Below are 24996 nucleotides of genomic sequence, written 5' to 3' on the forward strand. Positions count from 1 at the left end.
GAAGGATGGAAAGCTGAGTCAACCTTGAGCTAATGAGACACAAACTGCCAGCAGTCGGCAGTCAGCAGAAATAGCCTACAATACTGCATTCTAACCACTGCGCCACCACGGTTCTAGACAGGAATGACTCTTTATTCCCTTTATTTGGGGACTAGGTAGCTTAGTCCTTAGTCAATCACTTCCTCCCATTGTGCTTCTTTGTGTAGGTCTTTGTTTTGCTGCTGAGATCCGGAGAACGTGGGTCATCGGAGGCAAGGAAGTGACACCCCATTCTAGGCCCTTTATGGCCTCCATCCAACATGAGAACAAACACATTTGCGGTGGGTTCTTGTTGAGACGAAGATGGGTGATGACAGCAGCTCATTGTGTGATTCCCAAGTAAGGAAGAACTTACCCCATTCCTCACTCTAGCACTGATGATGTTACCTAGTTGCAGGGGTGGGATTCTACCAGTTCGGGCTGGTTCTCTAGAACCGGTTGTTGTGATTCTGCACAGTTCTGAGAACCAGCAAACCGTGCCCCTGGCTGGCCCCGCCCCTCTTCACCTGCCCCTCCCCTTCTCTCCCAGTCAGCCCTTAGCGCCCATGCGTGACGTCGCTGACTGCGTTCTTCCCCTCCCAGTCACTCCTTAAGGTATTTTTCCCCTCCCGACGATCAGCTGTTCCTATGATCAGCTGTGCCGGGATTCCCCTCACTGTCTTATTGGTTCACCCAAGAGGCTTCCCTGAGGCTCAGGAAGGCAAAAAAATGGAGGGGCCGCTCCATTTTCTGCCTTCCTGGGCCTCAGGGAAGCTTCCTGGGAGCAAAAACGCCCCCCAGGAAGCTTCCCTGAAGCCCAGAAGGCCCCCAAAATTGGGAGGGTGCTGCAAAAATAATAAGAAGCCATGCCTTCCCAGTCACATGGCCATGCCCACCTAGCCACACCCACTTAGCCACCCCCACAGAATCGGTTGTTAAAAAATTTGAATCACACCCCGCCTAGTTGGGTCATGAAACATCTGCAGAGAATAGAGAATAGAATAGAACAGAACAGAACAGAACAGAATAGAATAGAATAGAATAGAATAGAATTCTTTATTGACCAAGTGTGATTGGACACACAAGGAATTTGTCTTTGTGCAAATGCTCTCAGCATACAGAAGAAAAAAATAAAAATACATTCATCAAGAGTCGAGAATCATAAGGTATAACATTTAATCATAGTCACAGGGTACAATAAGCAGTCAAATCATACTAAGAAACCGTCAATATAAATCATAAGGATACAAGCGACAAAGTTACAGTCATACAGTCACAAGTGGGAGGGGATGGGCGATAAGGAGTGATGAGAGGATTAATAGTAATAGTAGTGCAGACTTAGTAAATGGTTGAACAGTGTTGAGGGAATTATTTGTTTAGAAGAGTGATGGCGTTCGGGGGAAAACTGTCCTTGTGTCTAGTTGTTCTGGTGTGCAGTGCTCTATAGCGTCGTTTTGAGGGAAGGAGTTGAAACAATTTATGTCCGGGATGTGAGAGGTCTGTAAATATTTTCACAGCCCTCTTTTTGACTCGTGCAGTATACAGGTCCTCCATGGAAGGCAGGTTGGTAGTAATTGTTTTTTCTGCAGTCCTAATTATCCTCTGTAATCTATGTCTGTCTTGTTGGGTTGCAGAACCAAACCAGACAGTTATGGAGGTGCAGATGATAGACTCCATCCTTCCTCAGCTCCTTGGGCAAACAGCCAAGCTCAGAGAGCACCACCAAGGACCCCACAACTCAACCCTGAGCTACAAATATTCTCTTCTACCAATAACAGCCAGTGTGGTGTGTTGCAACTAGATGACAAACAGATCAGATTGTTCCCTCTCAAGGGCATTATTCTCCAGTAAGCCTGCATGCAAAGTCAGCTGGATTGGAGTTCCAATTCGTACCAGATCATCTGAGAACATCTAGAACTAGGGTGTCAAACTCAAGGCCTGTGGGCCGGATATGTGCATGGCCCTCCCAAGCTCCGTTTTGGCTGGCAGAGGGCTAGCAAAAGAAAACTTAAAACAAAACAAAACAAAAGGAGAGATGCTTCTCCTTTTGCATTTGAGAATCCAAGGAGAAAGGGAAAGAGGAAAGACAAAGGAAAAGAAGGGAAGATGGGAAGGGAGTAAGGAAGGAAAAAGAAGGGAAGAAGGGAAGAAGGGAAGGAAGAAGAAAGAAGACTGAAGCGGAAGGAAAAAGAAGAAAAGGAAGGAAGGAGGGAAGGAGAGGGGGGAGGAAAGAAGGAGGGAAGAAATGAAGGAAGGAAGGAGGGAGGGAGAGAGGGAGGAAACGAAGGAAGGAGGGAGGGAGAGAGAGAGGGAGGAAAAAAGGAAGGATAGAGGGAAGGAAGGAGGGAAGGAGTGAAGGAAGGAGGGAGAGGAAGGAAAGAAGGAAAAGAAGGAAAGACGGAAGGAAGGAGGGAGGGAGGAAAGAAAGAAGGAAGGAAGGAAGGAAGGAAGGAAGGAAGGAAGGAAGGAAGGAAGGAGAGGAAGGGTCTGAGGGAAGTCCTGCTTTAGCATTTGGCCACCACAGGTGCCCCCGACACAAGTGACACTTCTCGACTTACAAAGGACCCCAAAATTTCCATGGCTAAAGCAAGACAGTTAAGTGAGTTGTGCCTCATTTTCTGACCTTTTTTGCGTCAGTGGTTAAACAAATCCCTGCAGTTGTTAAGTGAATCATGCAACTGCTAAGCAAATCTGCTTGCCCTGTTGACTTTTCTTGTAAGAAGGTTATAAATGGGGTTTACACAACTCAGAGGCAGGGGTGCGCTTCAAAACTATCAGCAACCGGTTCTTTGCCTGATTACTGGATGGGCGTGACCATGGTGGGCATGGCCTAGTCAGCTTCCTGCACCAGGGGGCATTTTCACCCTCTCCGGAGGCTTTCCTCGAGCCTCTAGGAAGGTAAAAATGGCCTCCTCCACCTGCTGTGGTGCAGGAGGCCAACTAGGCCACCTTCCGGAGCCTTCCAGAGCCTTCCGGAGCCTTCCAGAGCCTTCCGGAGCCTCTGGAAGGTGCGTTTTCCACCCAACCTGAGCCTCTACGTGGATCCTGCATTTACCTGACATCTATGGAGGGATTTCTGGAAGGGGTGGGATGGGTGGGCAGGGCCAGCCAAGGGTGGAATTTGCTGGTTCACCGAACCAGCCATAAAACTAGCTATGGGTTTGCCCGAATCGGGGAGAACCGGTAGCAGCCCACTCCCGCCCTGGCGACAGTGCAATGGTCATAAATAGATGCCAGTAACCAAGGGCCTGGATTTTAATCAGGTGACCCCTGGGATGCTGCCACAATTGAGCCCAAAATTTCTGTTGCTAAGTGAAACATTTGTTAAATAAGTTTTGCCCCATTTTACGAACTTTCTTGCCCCCGTGGATAAGTGAATCACTGCAGAAGTTAAGTTAGTAACTCGGTTAAGTAAATCCGGCTTTCCCCATTGACTTTGCTTGTCAGAAGGTCGCAAAATGCAACTGTCATAAATAGGAGTCAGTTGCCAAGCGTCTAAATTTTGACCATGTCACCATGGGGGATGCTGCAACCGTCATAAGTGTGAAAACTGGTCATAAGTCACTTTTTTCATTGCTGTTGTAATGGTCACTAAATAACGTTGAGGACTATCTGTATAAATGAATCCACTTTTTAAAGGGTGTATATAAATAGAATAGATTTTTAGAATTTAGCTTGGATTGTTTGGGTAAAGCACGTCGGGCTGTTGGATCTGCTGACGTTTATGGCTAACGTGACTGTGAATTCACTAAAGGGCCAAACTCCACTTGAAAATAAGTGTGTGCATATACAGGTAAGCCTCGACTTACAACCATTTATTTAATGACCGTTCAAAGTTGCAACGGCACTGAAAAATGCGACTTATGACCATTTTTAACAGTTACAACCTTTGCAGCATCCTCAAGATCATGTGATCAAAATTCAGGTGCTTGGCAGCTGGTTCCTATTTAGGATCGTTGCTGTCTCCCAAGCGTGTGTCATCTTCTTTTGCAACCTCCTCACAAGTAAAGTCAATGGAGGAGCCAGATTCACTTAACATGAAACAGAGGGATAGAATCAAGATCACGTGAAGTGTTAATACCACTTTATAAGGCCTTTTGGTAAGGCCACACTTGGAATCCTGCACCCAGTTTTGGTCACCACGATATAAAAAAGATGTTGAGGCTCTAGAAAAAGTGCAGAGAAGAGCAACAGAGACGATTAGGGACTGGAGTCTAAAACATATAAAGAATGGTTGCAGGAATTGGGTATGTCTAGTTTGATGAAAAGAAGGACTAGGGGAAGGGTGGAATTCAACCGGTGTTACTACCAGTTCCTTCCCTTCTCTTTCCTTATCTGCCTTGCCTCCTGTATTAAATTTAGGGAAGGTTTTTGCACAACCTATTCAGTTACAAACCTTGCTTTTCATCTGCAAAAGTGATGCTTTAAAAAGGTTTAACTAAGCGGTTGAATGCGCGCGCATGTAACACACCTAAAGCTGTGCCTCCTGGACAGCTGATAAGCGCTGCGTGTGGACGCGCAGCATTTGAAAAACCACTTTTTTACTGCTTTTCCAACCTCAGCAAAGCAGCTGAGGTTGAAAAAGCCGGAAATAAAGGTCAGGTAAGAGCCCGGGCAGGTGGGCGGGCCAAACAGCAGCAGACACAGAACCGGTTCTGTGTCTGCTGCTCTTCAGAGCTACCGGTTTTATAGAACCAGGCAGAACCAGTAGCATCCCACCCCTGACTAGGGGTGACATGACAGCAGTCTTCCAATATCTCAGGGGCTGCCACAAAGAAGAGGGAGTCAAGCTATTCTCCAAAACACCTGAAGGCAGGACAAGAAGCAATGGATAGAAACTAATCAAGGAGAGAAGCAACTTAGAACTAAGGAGGAATTTCCTGACAGTTAGAACAATCAATCAGCGGAACAACTAGCCTCCAGAAGTTGTGAATGCTCCAACACTGGAAGTTTTTAAAAATATGTTGGCAAACTATTTGTCTGAAGTGGTGTAGGGTTTCCTGCCTGGGCAGGTGGTTGGGCTAGAAGACCTCCAAGGTCCCTTCCAAGTCTGTTATTCTATTCAATAAGTTACTAACTTATTAATTGCAGTGATTCATTTGACAACTGTGGCAAGAAAGGTCGTAAAACGGGGCAAAACCCACTTAACAAATGTCTCACTGAACAACAGAAATTTTGGCTTCAGTTGTGGTCATAAATTGAGGACTGCCTGCATTGCCGTATTTCCCAAAAGCTAAAGAGAGCTTATGGGTTTGTTTGTTTTTTCTCGTGGAAATTGTCTTGTGCAGGAGGGATCAACGTTGCCGCTTCTAACTTTTCCCCATTTATCCTGGCAGGCGCTCCTCACAGTTTCGCGTCATCCTGGGGGCCCATTCGCTCAAGACTCAGGAGGCCTCCCAGCAAATCTTTGGCATCCAGAACTCCATCGCTCACCCGCTTTTCAATGCTGAGACAGTGAAAAATGACATCCGTTTACTCAAAGTGAGTGTGGGCAGAGAAACAGGCATCCGTCTGGGTACATCATGGGGGAAGAAGAATGGTGTTATGTGATTTTGCCACCTCATGTTGCAAAGGAACAGTGTTTCCCGATAAAGGTCTCAGTTAAAGGATATTAACCTTTTGTGCAAGGTCCTAAGGCCAGGACTTCCTCCCTCCCTCCTTCTTCTCTTCCTTCCTTTCTCCCTCCCCTCCCTTCCTTGGTAGAAGGAAGAGCCGTGGTGGCCTAAGGGTTAGAATGCAGTATTGCAAGCTAATTCTGCCAACTGCCAGCAGTTCAAACCTGAGCAGCTCAAGGTTGATTGAGCCTTCCATCCTTCCAAGGTCAGTAAAATTGTTGGGGGCAAGAGGCTGACTATAAACCACTTAGAGAAGGCTGCATTGCAATTGCTTGCTTGCTTCCTCCTGCCTTCCTGCCTTCCTTTTTTCTTTCCTTCCATCCTTCTTTCCTTCCCTTCCGTGCCTTCCCTTTCCCTTCCCTTCCTTTCTCTTTCCTTATCTGCCTTGCCTCGTGTATTAAATTTAGGGAAGGTTTTTGCACAACCTACTCAGCCAGATCAGTTACAAACCTTGCTTTTCATCTGCAAAAGCAATGGCTTTAAAAAGGTTTAACTAAGTGGTTGAGACACGAGGAGTCACACTGAAGGCCAATAAAAATGTGCACTTTTGCTGAACCGTTATTCACTGCCGCAGAATAAAGTAAGATTCCAGTTTCTTACTGAAGTCAGAATAAATGGCAAATTTAAAAAAGCATCTAAGAAGCTACCTTAAACCAAATTAGATCAACTAATCTGTCTATGTGCTCTTGTCTTCTAAGCTTGATTGGGAAAAGTTCTTCAGATTTCAGACAAACCGAGGACTGAAATTCTAGTTGTTCATCAGTGCAAGATATATTTTCGGTCTCTCGGTACCCAAAGCCTCACAACGCTATTCTTAACACACTATCATAACCCCAAATAATTAATTCATCAATACCCAGGTGGGGGGAGGCTGTTTTGTCCATTGTTCTGTTTATTAAAAATTAAACACCAGGGGGCGATCCTGGCTTCCAGAAGGAAAAAATAATTGGAGGCAAAAGTATGATATAGTTAAGTTCCAGCAGGGTGGAAATGGCTAACGGCTTCACAGATCAGGAACACGTCAGATGGCCAACATCTGGATGGTGTGGCCCGACATTTGGTTGTTTTGAACAGCTTCTGCAATGCTCCCCCTCAACATTTCTCTCTAGAATTCTCCAAACCTTTTGCATCACTTTGCATGAACAAACTGCTGGCCATAAAAATACCGCAAACAAAATTTATGTAACTTTGCCGGAAAAGAATATTTCAAGAGTAACAGAGAAAACTCTGTTCCGATGGTTTGGGGTTGCCTAAAGCGACATGGTGAGGGAGGAGTTGGAATCGGTGGGACTACATGGATCAGGGGTGTCAAACTGGATTTCTTTGAGGGCCAAATCAACATTGTAGTTGGATGCATCCTGCAGCACCCTGCTGGCCAAAACGGGGCACGTGGAGACCCCACGGGGCCCCCGCATGGCCCCTTTTCGGCCTCTTTAGCTTATAAATGTCTTGGGTGCCAGTGTGGTCAGTTGGTCATGTGATTTGTTGTTCGTTTGGAACAGAGGAATCGGAGAATAAATTATTGCTGATTATGTTACCTAGTCTGGTAATGAAACATTCAGAAACTAAATTGAAACAAGCTTGGAGAGCGAACCACTGCCAAAATCTAAAACCTGAGCTACAAGGGTTTTTTTTTATTATTATTATTTCAACTCTATACCATATTAGACAAATGCCTGTCCAATCTCTTCTTAAAAACATCCAGTGATGGAGCATCCACAGCCTCTGGAGTTAAGTTTTTCTGCTGATTGATTGTTCTCACTGTCAGGAAATTACTTTTTAGTTCTAGCTTGCTTCTCTCTTTGATTAGTTTCCATCCGTTGCTTCTTGTCCTGCCTTCTGGTGCTTTGGAGCAGTGGCCCCCAACCTTTTTTGTGCCAAGGCCCGGTACCGGCATCACAAAATGATCCGCGGCCCGGTACCGGCACCAGCACGTATGACAAGGCAAGGCGAGCCGAGCGACCGGCCAGCCAGCCGTCCCCCGCTTCTCCCCGCCACCTTCAACTCCTCCTTTGTAGCTTTGTCGATGGGCTTCGCTTCGGGACGGCTTCGGGACGGTCGCTCGGGTCACCTTGCCTTGGGTGCTGAAAGAATCCTCGCGCCTTAGTTTCGTTCGAAGCCCCCCGCTTCGATGAAACTAAGGTGCGAGGATTCCTTCAGGACCCAAACGCCGCTTTCCAACTGGAAAAGCTCACCCGGAAGCACTTTCTCATCAAAACAAGATGGCGGAGCCCAGCAAACTGGTGGCCCGGTAGGAAATGTTCCACGGACTGGTACCGGTCTGCGGCCTGGTGGTTGGGGATCCCTGCTTTGGATAATAGCTTGATCCCCTCTGCTTTGTGGTAATCCCTGAGATATTGGAAGACGGCTATCATGTCACCCCCTAGTCCTTCTTTTCATTAAACTAGACATACCCAATTCCTGGAGGGGCGTTTTTGCTCCCAGAAGGCTTCCCTGGGGCCCAGGAAGGCAAAAAATGGTGTGTGTGTGTGTGTGTGTGTGTGTGTGTGTGTGTGTGTTGTGCCCCTCCCTCCATTATTTGCCTTCCTGAGCCTCAGGGAAGCCTCTTGGGCGAAGCAGTAAGACAGAGAGGGGAATCCCGGCACAGCTGATCATAGGAACAGCTGATTGTCAGGAAGAAAAAAAAGTACCTTAAGGAGTGACTGGGCATGCGATGTTGTGCATGCACAATAAGGACCAATTGGGTAGGGAAGGGATACTGGGTCGGGGGTGTGGCCAGCCAGAAGTTACTACCGGTTTGGCTACTCAAACCCAACCCTTGCTACCGGTTCACCCAAACTGGTGCAAACTGGCTGAATACCACCACTGCCTCTGTTCCATGTTAAGTGATTCATGCTTTGCAGATGAATCATTGCTGAAAATGCAACACTGGCCTTAGCAGCCCATCTCTTCTTCTTCTCTCCGTCTGCAGTTGAACAGATCCGCCATTTTCAATAAGAACGTCCGGAAGATCAAGTTACCTCACGCCTACACTGATCTTTGCCCTGGACTCACATGCCATGTTCTCGGCTGGGGGGACATCTCAAATTATGCGACCATCCCCACCAAACTCATGGAAGCCAACACAACCATCGTGGACAGGAAGGCTTGTAACGAATCGTGGCAAGGACACGTCTCCAAGAGCATGGTCTGTGCAGCCAGCACCAGTGCCGTCCTGCGTGGTTTCTGCTCGGTGAGCCTGGGGCGGCCTTCCCAAAATAGAAACTCAGAATGCTAAGGAGTTTTATTATATGCCATGTTTGGTCAGAGACTGAACACAGCGAGGGTGAAATTGTGAACATGGGGCAGTGCTTGACAAAAAAGGTTAGTGCTGTCGTCCATCAGCCCATTGGACAAAAGTTGAGGGATTTAAACCAGGGGTGTCAAACTCAAGGCCTGCAAGCTTCATCTGGCTCGCAGGGTGTTTAGATCTGGCCTGCAGGGCTGCCCTGGAAACAGCAAAAGAATTGTTGTAAGTCGAGAACTACCTATATAAATATGATGAATGAATGAATATAGGAGGGAATTTGCAAGATCTAATCTACCCATACCAATCATTACCTCTCTACCATCTGGGTTTTTTTTTATTCTTTTCCCTTGATTCTACTGTCCTTGGGTGTTACCAAATCTATTTTTGTGGTTGGTCACACAGACAGCCTGTGATGACCCAGGGTGGGATACAAAAACAACACAGGAACAAAAACAGGTGAAGTCCCTTTAATTCCTTTAGCGTGGCTTCAAAGCTCCAAATATCCTTGACCGGAAACAAAAAAATCTCCCCCACAAACAGTTGCAAAAAGGAGGAAATGTCGTTTAAACTAAAAATGCCGATAAATTATAATTAGAAAAAACAACACAAACCACACTGAAGCAATTAAGGGAACCAGGCAAAATAAGGGCTTGAAGACGTCCACAGATATCAGAATACACATTGGGAAGGATGCCAAACTCAGCTAAGAATGGACAGACTAGAGATATTTCCACGCTTTGTTTCCAGCACTCGCCCTTACGCATGTCCTTCCTCTTAGGCAGTTGTCACAGCTGCAGCCCATGAAGAGGATCAAGGCCCTCTCCTCCCCAGTAGACCACGTCTCTCCCTGATCCTCTCCTCCCTGCGTGCCCTAGGATGGAGAGGGGATGGGCCTGGGTCCTCCTCTGACTGCCCAGTCGGCCTCTGCCTTTCCCCAGCCTCCTCCACAACCTCCGGAGCCACACTTTCACACCCTGTCAGCTGTTCCTCCTGTCCCTCAGAGCCAGTCTCCAACAGGGGCATGACACAACCAGATGTGTAGACTGGATTTGACATTTCTGTCATCAATATTATTATTTGATATTTAATACCATGTTATTGTGGGGGGGGGGACATGGGGATATTGCTTGAACCCATCTGCCCAAGGGCCATTCCTGAGACCCTATACCTGACCCCTATCTTCCTTCTTTTGTAGGGTGACTCAGGTGGCCCCTTAGTGTGCGGGAAAAACGTTCATGGCATCGTCTCCTTCAACGGAAAGAGATGCGGTGATCGGCATTTTCCGGATGTCTATACCCGCATTGCCAATTACATCCCCTGGATCCGTTTCGTGCTGCAGACTTTTTGATTGGTGGTCTTGGAAGGCTGGGGGTGGGGTCTGAGGTGAGTTTTTCAAAAAAGAAAAGCTGACTTGTTTGGTGGGAGAGGAGAAACAGATTTATTCAGCTTTGTCCAGGTCTACAATTCCCAAAATTTCCAAGCCATTCACAGCCGTATTGATGGGATGCTCTAGTCTAGATGATGTGTTCATCACACATCTGGAAGAATAGAAGTCGATGTTACACTGACAATTGGATATTTTTAAAGACAGCTTCCATAGAATAGTTAAATGTAATTCATCAAGGGCGCAGTATAATGTACATCTATAGAATGCTATAATCATCTCCTCCTCCTCCTCCTCCTCCTCCTCCTCCTTCTCCTCCTCCTCTTCTTCCTCCTTCTCCTTTCATGTCTTCTTCTTCTTCTTCTTCTTCTTCTTCTTCTTCTTCTTCTTCTTCTTCTTCTTCTTCTTCTTCCTCCTCCTCCTCCTCCTCCTCCTCCTCCTCCTTCTTCCATGTCTTCCTCCTCCTCCTCTTCTCATACATTTTATTATCACTTTCTTCTTCTCCTCCTCTTCCTCCTCCTCCTCCTTCCATGTCTTCCTCCTCCCCCTCCTCCCCCACTTCCTCCTCTTCCTCCCTGGAGTGCACTACAAACAACTCACCCACTTACAATCAATAATGAATCAGTTAGGAATCTTGGAACAGTTGAGTAAAGTTCAAGTCCTTCCCTGCCTAATTCCTGGCCTACTGACCTCATGCTTTCTCCATTCCAGCTGCAGAACTTGGAATTTTCCACCAATTTCCCCCACCCTGGAGTCGAGGATGGGGAGCAGTCATCTAGCTATCGCAATCACTGAACAATTAAAAATCCTTGCAGATCTGGAGCTGATTATCCCAACATCCAGCAGTCTTTCACAGCTCTCCCTGCATTACCACATCCCTTTTTCACAGGCCTTTCCCCTCATGTTCTTGGGTACGGTACAATTTCATGTCTTTAGGGGTGCATATTAACAAGGAATGTTACTGTTCTTCGTTTCATCTTGAAACCAAAATTCCCCAGAAACACAAAATAGGCTAAAAGAGAAAAGAAAAGAAATAATAAAGAAGTCAGCCTACACATGATTTTGCTACTTTTGACTTAATTTAAATGTACATTAAAAGTTATATTAAGCACCCTTAGTATGATGATTCCTCATGTATTTATAACACTTCTCTTCTGTGGTGTTAAAAAAAATGAGTATTCAGAGGTAATTGGAACAGTCTTGGGGGCACAGAGGCCGTTCGGGCCCTCAGGTTTTGCAAATGCCATATTAGGAAGTTAAGTTCTAAAATTTAACCAAAAATGGCGTTTAAGCACGCAATTTTCTTCGCCCAGCCTGAGTCTTGCCCCACTGAACAACACAGGACAAATCTGCTTTCCATATGAAAGCCTTTCAGATATTTGAAGATTGCTATCGTGTCTTTGCTTAAAACTCAACATCTGCACCTAATGCCTCTTAAAAATAAAAAAATCCGGAGTAAGTCTGCATTCAGGCGATAACGACATTGCAAAGAGTTCCTCTGTTTTCCTTCCATATTCCTATAAAAATTGGCTGGGCTGTATGGAGAGATTCTCATATTCTGAGTAGCTTCTTTGCTGTGGTTAAGGTTGGTTATTCCTAAACTTTCCCCTTTTAAAAATAGAAGATTGGGTATATATTGATGTCTTTCCGTACCAGTTGTGAGAACAATCAACCAATGAGACAGAAGTTGCCCTCGGAAGTTGTGGGAGCGCCATCACTTGAGACTTTCAAGAAGAGATTGGATTGCCATTTGTCAGAAATGGTGTAGGGCCATGTTGGCGAACCTATACCATGCATGCCGGAAGTGGCACAGAGAGCCATTTCCCCCGGCATCCAAGAGGTCGCCCGGAAGAGCCCCACTGCGCATGTGTGTGCATACCCCCGCCCAACAGCTGATTGTCAGGTACATGCGCAGGGGGCGGAGGGGGGTGCACGGGATCTGCACCCACATGCAAGGGGTGTGGAGGGGCAGCACACATTGCCTCCCAGGTGCTGGCAGGTGGGCGTGCACAATTATTGGCACTGGAGCCAAAAAAGGTTAGCCACCACTGGTGTAGGGTCTCCTGCTTGGGCGGGGGGTTGGACTAGATGACCTATAAGGTCCCTTCCAACTCTGATTATCTGTTATGTGTTATCAATTGATGGTGGGTTTTTCTCCTCCTGTAACTTGCTAGCACCCACACTTACAGCCACAACTGAGTCCAACATTTATGTTGCTAAGCGAGACATTGGGTAAATGAGTTTCGCACTTAAAAGGTTGCATTGTACAATTTTTCTTGCCCCAGTTATTAAGTGAATCATTGCGGCTGTTAAGTGAATTTGGCTTTCCCAATTGACTTTGCTTGCCAGAAGGTTGCAAAGGGGATCACATGATTCTGGGCCACTGCAACCGTCATAAATACAAGTCAGTTGCCAAGCGTCCAAATTTTGATCACGTGACCATGGGGATGCTGCAGTGGTCGTAAGTGTGAAAAATGTCATAAGTCACTTTTTTCAATGCCAATGTAAATTTGAATGGTCACTAAATGAACAATTGTAAGTCGAGGCCTCCCTGTACCAGTGGTGGGATTCAATTTTTTTTACTACCGGTTCTGTGGGCGTGGCTTGGTGGGCGTGGCAGGGGAAGGATACTGTAAAATCCCATTCCCTCCCCACCCCACTAACTTGCTTTCCAGCTCCGTTCTCCTATGCAGGGCAACCAAAGAAGACCCAGCCAATCAGCTGGGATTCGGGAGGCAGAGAAGAGATGGGGGCGGGGCCAGTCAGAGGTAGGATTTGCCGGTTCTCCAAACTACTCAAAATTTCTGCTACCGGTTCTCCAGAACTGGTCAGAACCTGCTGAATATCACCTCTGCCCTGTACTATTCCTAGAAAATTTTTATTATCTATATGGATTCGGAGATGATTTCCATTTTTTTAGCAGTGTAATATTTTAACGGTAAGTCAAAATTGATTGCTACTCTTCTTCTTATGTGGCATAGCTGTAACCATGGCTCTTCACCAAATCTGTATTTTCTCCCTGCAATACATTACAGGTAGTCCTCAAGTTATGACCACAATTCAGCCCAAAAGTTATGTTGCTAAGTGAAACATTTGTTAAGTGAGTCGGCCCCAGGGGTGGGATTCAACTGGTGTTACTACGGTTTGTTTTTTATGCGTGTGTGTGTAAGAAAACCTTAAGCTGTGCTGCCTGGACAGGTGAAAAGCGCTGCTCACAGGTGCACAGCGTTTGAAAAGCCTATTTTTTCCTGCTTTTTCAACCTCAGTTGTGCCATGCCGCACAAAGCAGCTGAGGTTGAAAAAGGGAAATAAAGGACAGGTAAGAGCCCAGGCGGGCAGGTGGGCCAAACAGCAGCAGACAAAGAACTGGTTCAGTGTCTGCTGCTCTTCAGAGCTACCGGTTCTATAGAGCCGGGCAGAATCGGTAGCATCCCACCCCTGGTTGGCCCCCTTTTACGACTTTTCTTGCCACTGTTGTTAAGTGAATCATTGTGCTTGTCAAGTTAGTAACATGGTTGTTAAGTGAATCTGGATTTCCCATTGATTTTGCTTGTCGGAAGGTCGCAAAAGCTGATCACATGATCCTGGGACATTGCAGCCGTCATAAATTTGAATTAGTTGCCAAGCACCTGAATTTTGCTGATGTGACCATGGGGCAATGCTGCAACGGTTATTAAGTGTGAAAAACAGGTCATAAGCCTCTTGTATCAGTGCCGTTCACTAAATGAACTGTTACAAGTGGAAGACTACCTGTATGTGAAATCTTGGATTGACCAAAGCTTTGTGGGTTGTCAGGATCTAAGAACCATGTGGTGATGGAAGGTTGCTACTTGGAAGACTGGAACAAGAAATGCTAAAAATGATGAATTAAATTACAGGCACTCTTTGATTTAAAACTATTCATTTAACAACACTTCAAAGTTACAAGAGCAGTAAGAAAAAGTGAGTTAGGACCAGTCCTCGCACTTACACCAATTGCCGCATCCCCACAGTCACATGATCAAAATTTGGGCACTTGGCAGCTGCTATGCATTTAGGGGGTTGCAGCATCCCAAGGTCATGTGATCCCCATTGGAAACCTTCCCAACTGGCCTCCAACAAGCAAAGTCAGTGGGGCAAGTCAGGTTTCGTTTAACAACCACGTGATTCCCTTAACAATTGCAGCGAAAAAGGTTGTAAAATTGGATGCGACTCACTTAACAGCTGTCTTGCTTAACAACAGAACTCCTCATCCAAATTGTGGCCATAAACAAAATTGATAAACAAAAATAGATGAATACTGTGTCTGGGGAACTAAGTAAAGGGAGAAGGAAGTTAGAAGTCTCACTGAAGATGGTGTAATCTTGTGGGGTAGAATTAATGAAAACATGCAGGGAATTAAGGTGCAATTTTAACTATGAATAAATGGGCTAAAACATACACTAGAGAGTATAAATTACTATCTTCTATGTTATTCTGAGTATATTTGACAGCAGGATCACATTAGAAATAGTTTCATCTTATGCTTCGGTCAATATTTATTTATTTGAAAATTTTATGCGTAAGAGAATGCTGCAAAAATGGAGTTGGGAGAAATAACAGAGTTGGAAGGGAACTTGGAGGTCTTCTAGTCCAACCCCCTTTTAAGCAGGAGACCCTACATCATTTGAGACAAATGGTTGTCCTATCTTTTCTTAAAAACTTCCAGTGTTGGAGCACCCGTAACTTCTGAAGGTAAGCCATTCCACTGATGTTCTAATTGTTCTAACTGTTTGGGAATTTCTCCTTAGTGCTAGGTTGCTTCTCTCCTTGGTTAGTTTCCATGTTAGTTTCGCACGTATCAAAGTTGCCATGGTTGAGAAACGTTGCATTAAGAACACGACTAACTTCTTCCTAGTTGACCATGATCAACTTCTTCCTAGGAGACTCTGGGTGTTGAAGTCCATGCAGGGGTGGGATTCAAATTTCTTAACAACTGGTTCTGGGGGCATGGCCTAATTTGTGGGTGTGGCTTGCTGGTTACATGACTGGCTGGTCATGGCTTGTATGTAAATATTGTAAATATTTATGTAAATATTGAATTTTTTATTAAAAAATAGCAACTTTTACCCAAAATCAGGCAAAGCCGGCAGCCAGATTGAATTGCTCACAGAATCACAGATTTATTCAGAGATCTACCTTTCTACAATCTGCTGCCTGAGTCTGTCACATAAAATTTGCTTGCAAGCAAATTCACAAAATTAACTCACAACACACCATGTATGTAAATATTGATTTTTTTTATAAAAAAAGAGTAACTTTTACCCCAAATCAGGCAAAGCAGGCAGATTGAGTTGCTCACAGAATCACAGATTCACTCAGAGATTTACCTTTCTGCAATCTGTTACTTGAGTCTGTACTAAAAAAGAAAAGCTTCAGTCATAAGAAAGGTTCAGCTCTGCCTTTAGATTAGCTGGAAAGCAAGAAATCCAACGATTTCCTGCTTTCTAGCTAATCTAAATCTCCTGGCACAGCTGATGGTCGGGGGGGGGGAAAGGAAAAATAGCAACTTACTAAAAATTAGGCAAAGGCACAATGCAGGCAAGTTGGAGGGCATGCATGCTAGGTAAGGAATGGGCGGGGTGGGGTGGGGTCAGCTAGTGGCATGATTTGCCGGTTCTCTGAACTCACAGAATCGTAACAACCGGTTCTATAGAACTGGTCCGACCAGGTAGAATCCCACCCCTGAGTCTATGCATTTTAGAATTGTGAAACACTTGTTGAAGATATAAACTGTCTCTTTGATTGTTTCATGGATCTATGGATAAATATATAAGGAATGCTTCTGATAACAGGAACCAAATTGTTTTAGTGAAGGCCTAGAAACCAACATGAGTTTTAGTCTTGCCTTAATCAGAAAAGTTAACTGAGTGACTTCAGCCCAGTCCCCTTTTCTTAGTCCAATCCACCTCACAGGGCTGCTGTAGTGGAGAAAATAGGAGGAGGGAGTATTGTGTACGGTTGTTGCATTGAGTTTCTTGAGTAATACTTGAGTTGTCTTGAGTAATAAAGGCAGGATAAAAAAAAAATCTAACAAATAAATAAATATGTGGTGGGTTGCTCGGGGTTATGTATGTGCACATAGCTTAATGTATAGAAAATGCCATGTTTTAGATGAGGAAACAAAAGATTTGCAAAGTCTGAGATGCAGCAAGCAATGGTCCAGGATTTCCTTCCTTTTATAGGAAGTTAGCACCCACCCCTCTCTCCTAGAAAAATGAAATATCCTAGGAAATATTAAAAAGGTAGAATATTTCTCCTAAAAAAGAGAAGCAGAAACTCAGAAGCAGAAACTCACCTCAGAAGCAGAAGCTCACCCCCCACCTTTGTTAATGGGCGGGCCATTAAAGCCTGGGGCAGAATATTCTACATAACAAAGGCCTCTACCCACCTCACCACCTGACCTGGGAAGATTATATCAGCCAGCACTCAGGTGAAGCCATGTGGTCCAGACAAAGCCTATAAAGTTAGCTAAGACCCCGCCCCTAGGATTCTGACAGCCAATGGGATGCATTTCTTACAGAGGAACAGGAAACACTAAGGTGGGGCCCAACAGAGGGTATAAAATTAAGGGTCTCTTAGCATCTTGGCCCTTCTTTTCCTTCACCCAACATCTTGAAGCATGTGGTCGTCCTTTTTCACCCAAGAGCTCCAAGCCATGTGGTCCTGTCCACCATTAAACCATCTTTCCAAACACCCTCCATGTTTCCAGTGTTTTTTTCCCCACTCAGAACTGAACCCAGAAGGGTAATTCTTTCAACACTTTCTAGGCCAACTTGATGCCATTTAAACAGGAAATTCACAAAATAGCATTTTCCAGGTAGAGAAGCAGATGTAATTTGTTTAGGTTTATTTTTAAAACAACGCTTACTGTAGATGCCCAATATGTATAAACATCAAGTTAATTTGCAAGGTCTTGCAGCACAACTTGCTAATCACAAACCAAAAGAAAAAGAAAGATAAATATTGCTACAGAAATGCTGGTGGATTTCACAATATGCAACATTGTAGGAAAAATTGGCTTGCAACACTTATACAGTAGGTAAAAGAAACGTGGATAAATTTGGAAGCAAAATGCACACCCGAAGACATGACATCTCTCTCTCTCTCTCTTTTTTTTTTTTTAGTGTGAACTTTTTATATTAAAATGTATTCTAAAATAATCCTCCCGTTTGCTGGAGCAAAGAGTTCCTATTTGCAAAATGAGAAACTGCGGGAGGGTGGGGAAATTGCCTGCCCTTACTTCACATTTGTTCTCTAGGCAACGCAAACTGAATGCCCATCCTCATCATGTTTTTTTAATTGCAATTCTGAACTGTGATTTCTTTTAAAAAGTGTCTGCTCGCTGACCTGGCTCAGGTCCAGACTGGTTTCTTTAAACAACACTCTCATGCAGCAGTCCACGTGTATTCCAAGCTCAGTAAGAGCTTTAATTAAGCTTTAACAAGGGGTCTGGGAAGATAATGCTCCTTCAGCTGCCCCAGACATAACCTTTGCAGTAGCTCCTTCCATTTTCTAACAGCGTTCTACCAAGCACGATCTTGGTTGTTTGTACATTTTGTAAATCATCTGAGCTTTGGTTAGTTCCTCATTTCTCTTAAGTTGTGCCCTCCCAAAGATAGTTTATTCTTGCTCCACTATCTTACCATCAGTCTGACACGTAGCCCATCTTCCTGAGTTGGGCTTTAGCAATTTTCAAATCCTGCATCTTCTGATCTTTAGTATTTTTAGTATTTTAGTATTTAGTATTTATTTGATTTGTCAATAGCTTGCAAGATTTAGCTAAGTGGAGAAATCAGAGGAGATGCTGAAAGTTCTGTCAGTGTTCCTCACTGATTTGTGTGTGTGTGTGTGTTCCACACAGCTGCTCCTAAACAATATAAAGTTTCTAATGTGACATTATGACGCAGGTTGCTGTAATTCTGGGGTACAATATGCAGGTAATCCTCGACTTAGAGCCATAACTGGGACCAGAATTTTCATTGCTAAGCAAGGTGATTGTTAAGGGAGCCATTCTTGATTTTACAACCTTTCTGGAGCAGTTGTTAAGCAAATCACTGCAGCTGTTAAGTAAATCATGCAGTCATTAAGCAAATCCAGCTTCCCCATTGACTTTGCTTGTCAAAGGTTGGCTGGGAAGGTCACAAATGTTGACCACATGATTCTGAGATGCTGCAACTGTTGTAGATACATGCCAGTTGCCAAAAGCCCAAATATTGATAATGTGTCCATGGCGATGCTGTGATGGTTATAAGTGTGAGGACCAGTCATAAGCCATTATTTTCAGTGCCAGTGTTTAAACAGTAAACAGACATTAAACTAATGGTTGTAACTCGAGGACTACCTGTAAGTAGTTCAAGACATCAATGAGATACTGAGGTATTTTCCAAAATATGGCATTTGGACATTTTACAAAGACCTACAGTTTTTAAGAATCTGGAATCAGCAAAGGGAGCAGATAACAGATAATCAGACTTGGAAGGGACCTTGTAGATCATCTAGTCCACCCCACTGCCCAAGCAGGAGACCCCACACCATTTCTGACAAATGGCAGTCCATTTGAAAGTCTCAAGTGATGGCGCTCCCACAACTTCTGAAGGCAAGCTGATCCATTGGTTGATTGTTCTCACTGTCAGAAAGTTTCCCCTTGTTTCCAGTTTAAATCTCTCCTTGTTCAGTTTCCATCCATTATTCCTTGTTTGGCCTTCAGGTGCTTTAGAAGATAGCTTGACCCCCTCTTCTCTGTGGCAAGACTGGAAGACTGCGGTCATGTTTCCCCTGGTCCTTCTCTTCACCAGACTAGCCATGCCCAGTTCCTGCAACCATTCTTCATATGTTTTAATCTCCAGTCCCCTAAAGTCCAATTTTATATTGATGGAAAGAAATTTAAATTCCTAACATTAAAAAGCAGATACCAGAGATTGGGGGAGGGGGTTAATCAGTTTTTGCAATGTTTTCATTTCTAAAATTGCAATGGAGCAATATGTTTCTAGATTTAGCATTCTAAAAGACTAGACATTGTTTTAGATTAACATTATATGGACCTTTTTTCTTTATTTCCATCTTATCTTTTAGTTCATTTTAATCACTATTATCTGTCATTTGGTTATTGTTATATGTCGCTGCTATCGTACTTTTTCATGTCCCCCCCTCCTTTTTTTTTTCCTTTTCATGAACAAAATGGTATAGGAAAAAAGTTAGTAGATGCCAAAAAAGAAACTTTACTAAAAGCGAAAATGATTAGCTATTTGATATCCAAAGCATTAGCTTCATCTACTTTACTTTTACATTTCATTGAAGTGGAAATAAAAGAGAAACAAAACAGGTTTATGTCTCAATTCCTTCTCTGAATTGTGCAGTATTTGGAGTTTAATCAAAAACATTTCGTTCAGCTCCAAGGTCATTGAAAATGCTGTTTTTCTTCCAGCTCTGCTCTTTTCACTAATTATTTTATCGTGGTTCGTTGCACAGTCAGCCAGGTGTTCAGACTGGAATTGGCATTTTTACCTACCTATCAAGTCCTTCTGAAGGACATGGGATAAGTAGATGTTGATGGTTGATGGTTTTAAAGGTATCGTCATTATTGTTATGGCTGGGAAGTTCTGGGAGTTGAAGTCCACAAATCTTAGTTGCCAAGGTTGGACATCCATGATTTAGAATATTATCCTATCATTCCTTCAAGAAATAAAGCTATGTAGCCCTCCCTCCTTTAGTTTTGTTCCAGAAACTGCTACAGGTAGTTTGCGATTTAAAACCATAATGATGATTTGTTTTAGAATAAATTACTTAAAATATAGTTATCTCATAAAGGCATGATCGAATAAAAGTATAGTCAAACTTCTTTTTTTTTAATAATGATATGATGATTTATAAGTTTGTATTGACAATAAGAGTTATTATATAAGGTAATTGTAGTTGTGACTATGAAGTGAACGCACAAAACTGATGAACCAACCGACTCACTGTTTGTATATAAATATGGGGGAGCTGATGTTTTTATGTTTTGTCTGTTTGTTTGTATGTTAAAAAACAATAAAAACTTTTATAAAAAAAATAAAAATAAAACCATAATGAAGTCTGCCCATCACAGTCATAAGAAGTGACAGTCATAAAATGAGTCATGTTCACATGGCCAACCTGATTTTATGATCTTTTTGCAACGGTCATTAAATAAATATCATGGTTGTTAAATGAACTAACGGTTCGTTAGGGACTTAGTTTGTTGAAAACTGCAAGTGACTACTGGTTTTTGGCAAAACTGTTGTAAAACACAGCCGCAGGACCTGTTCTGACCCAAACCCTATTTCAATAAAACAAACACGATGAACTGGTCCAAACCGGTAGCATACCACCACTGCATTCAAAGTTACAACAGCATTGAAATCTTTAAAAAAAAAAGGTTTTATAAAAAAAGTTTAAAAAGCTCACATTTATGACAATTGCAGTCTCCTGGGTTATCTGATCTCCTTTTGAGAGCTTCTGACAAGGAAAATCAATGGGGAAGCCAGATTCACTGAATAACTGTGTTCCTAACTTAATGCCTGCAGCGATTCACTTGCCACATCTGTTGGCAAGAAAGGTTGTAAAATGGAGCAAAACTCAGTTAACAACTATCTTGCTTAGCAATGGAAATGTTGGGCTCAATTGTTGTTGTAAGTTGAGAACTAGTTGTATTAGCCCAGATAAAGATGGGGTTCGTCCATAAGCATGTTTAGTTTTGGCCTCAGTAATATATACAGTTTTTGTCAAGAAGACAACTATTCTTCCCACATGAATGAAATGATTATCTTTCGGATAAGTATCTGGAGTGTTTTGGGAACTAATTTGTAAATCTTGGAGCCAGCAAGATGTTTTAAAATATTTACAAAAGGAGGAGGAGGAGAGGAGGAGGAGGAAAGAGAAGGGTATTTTCCACCAAAATCCTCATTGCATGCCGTTTTGCTAATGTTTTATTTTCTGACAGGTTACAGAAGAAATAAAGCTGGCCATGATTAGAAGGCATAAAAAAAAACAATCCAGCATTCATTTAGGATTTTTTTTTAAAAAAAGAAATAGTCTCCTTGATGTCTAGTCTCTCTCTTTAAATTTTTACTGCAGTTGGACGTTGAAAAGACCCCAACACCCTGAGGCATTTTTCAAATGAAATTCTAAGATGGTGCAAGACAAATGTTTTAGCCAATGTGCCCTTTATGATTATATAGACATTCCGTTCAGGCAGTTTTCTTGTTTGTGTAGACTGCTTTTTCTGATTCAAAGTGTCATTTCACCAGTTCCTGAGAATCCCACTTCAGGGAATCTCTGATTTTTCTAGTAACAGAGGGAAAGAGAACTGAGAGACCCACTTCTCATAATCTTACAGGGATGAGATGAGCATTTTCTACATTTCTGCAGTTTAAATACTGTCACTGGTGTACCACGAAAGGCAATTTAGTTAGCTAAGGTTGCCACGGCCTAAAGAAGACAGAGAAGAAGGAAGGGAAGGAGGGAGGGAGGGAGGGAGGAAGGAAGGAAGGAAGGAAGGAAGGAAGGAAGGAAGGAAGGAAAGGTGAGTCTGCAGATAGCCTGAACAATATAAATAGTATACCAGTATAAAAAAAATGGGACAGAGACTCTTCCTGAAGAGTGTTATAGTACTTATTTGATGCGTTGATCCTGGCATTGTTGATTCATGCTCAGAGCATCAGCAGGGAAGGGTAAAAACAAAAAATCAAAATAAGGGTTTTGTTTGGGCAGTTGCTTGGCATACACGCTGTCTGATGCAGAATTTAAAAATGTTAATTATTGCAAGGTGACAGAATTCCTAAGTCCTTAACTTTCAACTATTCATTTAATGACCCAAGTTATAATGGTACTGGAAAAAGTTGACTTATAACTGTTTTTCTGCAACAGAAATTTTCAGTTCAGTTGTGGTCATAAGCCAAGGACTACCTCTACTGAGAACAAGATATATCTGGGGGTGAAAAAGCAACGAGGCAGGTACTTGATGATAGATTGTAAGGGGCAAGCAATCTTCTAGAATTTGGGTGAAAACTAGGAACTGTTGAAAAGTTTAAAAATTAATCCTGAAAAAGTTGCCTATTCGGAAGGAAGGAAGGAAGGAAGGAAGGAAGGGTCTGCAGATAATCTGAACAATATAAATAGTATACCATTATTTAAAAACCCTAAATTCTTCTCCAAAATCAGTCCCAAAAGTTCTTCCTGAAGAAAGCCACGTTTTAAAATTTTCTGGAAAGCTTTCCCTTTTTATTATGCTTCTAGTAGGTGAAAAAATAATAATATTTTTTCCCATCCTGGCTTGTTTGTGTTACATCAGGATGGAGGAGAGACATACTGAAATGGGGGTTATCAGGTTTATTCTCACTGGATGCTCCTGTAAAGACATGGATTTGGAAAACATTGTGTTTGTTTTGATTCATGATTCCAGCTGAGCTTCCAAAACCTCTTGATGGCTCTGGTTCTGGTGATGTCCCAAGTTGCATGCTGAAAGCGTCACAAAACCCAAACCTACGCAAGACCTCAAGAATGCAAAGCGATCCTCTCCTTTTATAGTCTACACAATGAAAACTTCTGATGCAGGGATTAGGGGATTTGCACGCCAGTCTTTTCAACCCCAAAGAAAAACCAGTCTGGATTGCAACAAAGGTTCATTGGCTCTTTCGGCCTCAGCCAGGAAGTCAGAAATATCCAAAACACTGTGTGGAAACAGGCCCTTCTCTTTGTCTTGTTACAGGTAGTCCTCCACTTACAACCATTCATTTAATGACCATTCAAAGTTACAACGGCACTGAAAAAGGAGATTCATGACCGTTTATCATATGACAGTTGCAGCATCCCCACGGTCTTGTGATCAAAATTCAGACACTGGACAACTGACTCACATTTGTGACCGTTGTAGAGGCCTGGGGTCATATGATCACCTTTTGCGACCTTCTGACAAACAAAATCAATGGTGAAGCCAGATTCGCTTAACAACCATGTTGCTAACTTAACAAGTGCAGTGGTTCACTTAAGAATTGTGGCAATAAAGGTTGTAAAATGGGACCAAACTCACTCAACAACTGTCTTGCTTAGTAACCGTAATTTTGGGATCAATTGTGATTGTAAGTTGAGAACTACCTGTATTTTGCGATAGACTGCTTCGGAACAGTGGAGGTTCCATTTGGTTTTGTCAGTAGCTCCTGACTTTACCCACAATTGCTGGGTAATCTTTATGGGTTGGGAATTCCTGAAGTTAATTAAATATTATAGAGAGAAACATTTCTAACCGCCAATTAATTCTTTAAGCAAATAGTTGATCTTGCTTGCATCTGCACAAACCTCTAAATTACTCTTCCACTTTCAAAGGTGTTTATGCAGCAATTTATCGCTGATTTTTTCCGGCTGCTAAAGATGCCTCTAGTAGCTTGTACTTGGAAAGTTGTAATTTTGGCAGAACTAGTAAGTATTTCGTAAAGTTTCTGTTAGAGAGAAGAATAAATTATTTCAGTCCTGCTGAATATGCCTTTTCAGAGCGGCATATTATTTCAGGAAAAGTTATTTTTGGTAGAAGAGGTAGCTTTGGTGCCACCTCTACAAATTAACCATGTATTCCTCCCCAAATGTGCTAATGGGCATCTATTAACTGGAGACAAGCCAAACTTTTTGGACCAGAGGACACATTTATTATTTTAAGCTTTGGTATTGGGTTCAGTGACAACATGGCTGCCAATGCAGGACTTGCCGATTCACACAGTGGAAGATTTTGTTGGGTTGGTCATTCAAAAAAGGGCTGCCATTGCAGGAATGGTTATTTACAACATAGCTGCCACTGCAGGATTTGCCCAATCACAAAATGGCTCCCATTGCAGATAAATTGGAAGAGATGACATAATTCATTGTTTTAATTAAAGAGCAGAATGTTTATAGTTGTGTTCCTACTTAGAAACAGTTTCTGGACTTTTTGCTTGAAATTGGAAAAAAAAAACCACATTGATTTTAGGGTTTGATGATTACAATGATTTTGTTGTTATAAAGGCTGAGAAATGTAAAGCAAAAAGATTATGGTGATTCTTTCTTTTGAAGTCTTCTGCATCGAAAAAAAGTCGGACGTCACTCATTCTTTTTTCTTTCTTTCTCTTTGCAGCTTTCTGTTTTTTTCTCCTTGCTTCTTTTTCTACTTTTACCTCATGATAAAATGCGGAGGCATCAAAATGGCTGCCATTGCAGGTAACTCATTCACAAAATGGCTGCCATTGCAGGTAACTCATTCACAAAATGGCCACCAGTGCAGGGTTGGACATTTGCAACAAGGCTGCCATGTGGCTGCATCATTCATGAAACATTCCTCAGAAGTCAAAACTCTGGGATAAACAAGGATTTCCGTTCTAGCTACACGAGTTTTTCTCTGATTTTTTCTGATTTTTACTGGCAATTGGGCCACAGTCATCAACTATTTGTACATTCTAAGAATGCGTATGAAGTCATTGTGGAAGGCTGATGCTGGGTTTTTCCACATCCCTTATACGTCTTTTGAAAACAATTTGTTTCCTTTAAATCAGGTGATTGTCCAGGGCAGTATTCCATAATCACAGCAACTTTAAAATGTGTGGACGTCAACTCCCAGAATTCCCCTGGCAGCATGCTGGACGGGGCAAGGTGTTGTAGGGGGAGGAGCTATGACTGAGAAAGGCTCCAGCCCCCTAAAGTCTCCAGGGGCACCTGGAGCATAATTT

At 43.0% G+C, this 24996-nt stretch overlaps 1 protein-coding gene across 1 annotated transcript; it reads left to right on the plus strand.

The window, feature by feature from the left end:
* The first annotated feature begins 215 nt into the window (after positions 1 to 215).
* LOC113434979 (serine protease 57) lies at positions 216 to 10566 on the plus strand. The gene is made up of 4 exons (XM_026698462.2): positions 216 to 378; positions 5355 to 5499; positions 8566 to 8826; positions 10079 to 10566. The coding sequence occupies exons 1-4, from the start codon at positions 284 to 286 to the stop codon at positions 10229 to 10231; spliced, it is 654 nt and encodes a 217-aa protein (XP_026554247.2). The 5' UTR covers positions 216 to 283; the 3' UTR covers positions 10232 to 10566.
* The last annotated feature ends 14430 nt before the right edge of the window (positions 10567 to 24996 follow it).

Source organism: Pseudonaja textilis, chromosome 1, assembly GCF_049901715.1.
Source record: "Pseudonaja textilis isolate UNSWEBS1 chromosome 1, rPseTex1.2, whole genome shotgun sequence".
NCBI lineage: Eukaryota > Metazoa > Chordata > Lepidosauria > Squamata > Elapidae > Pseudonaja > Pseudonaja textilis.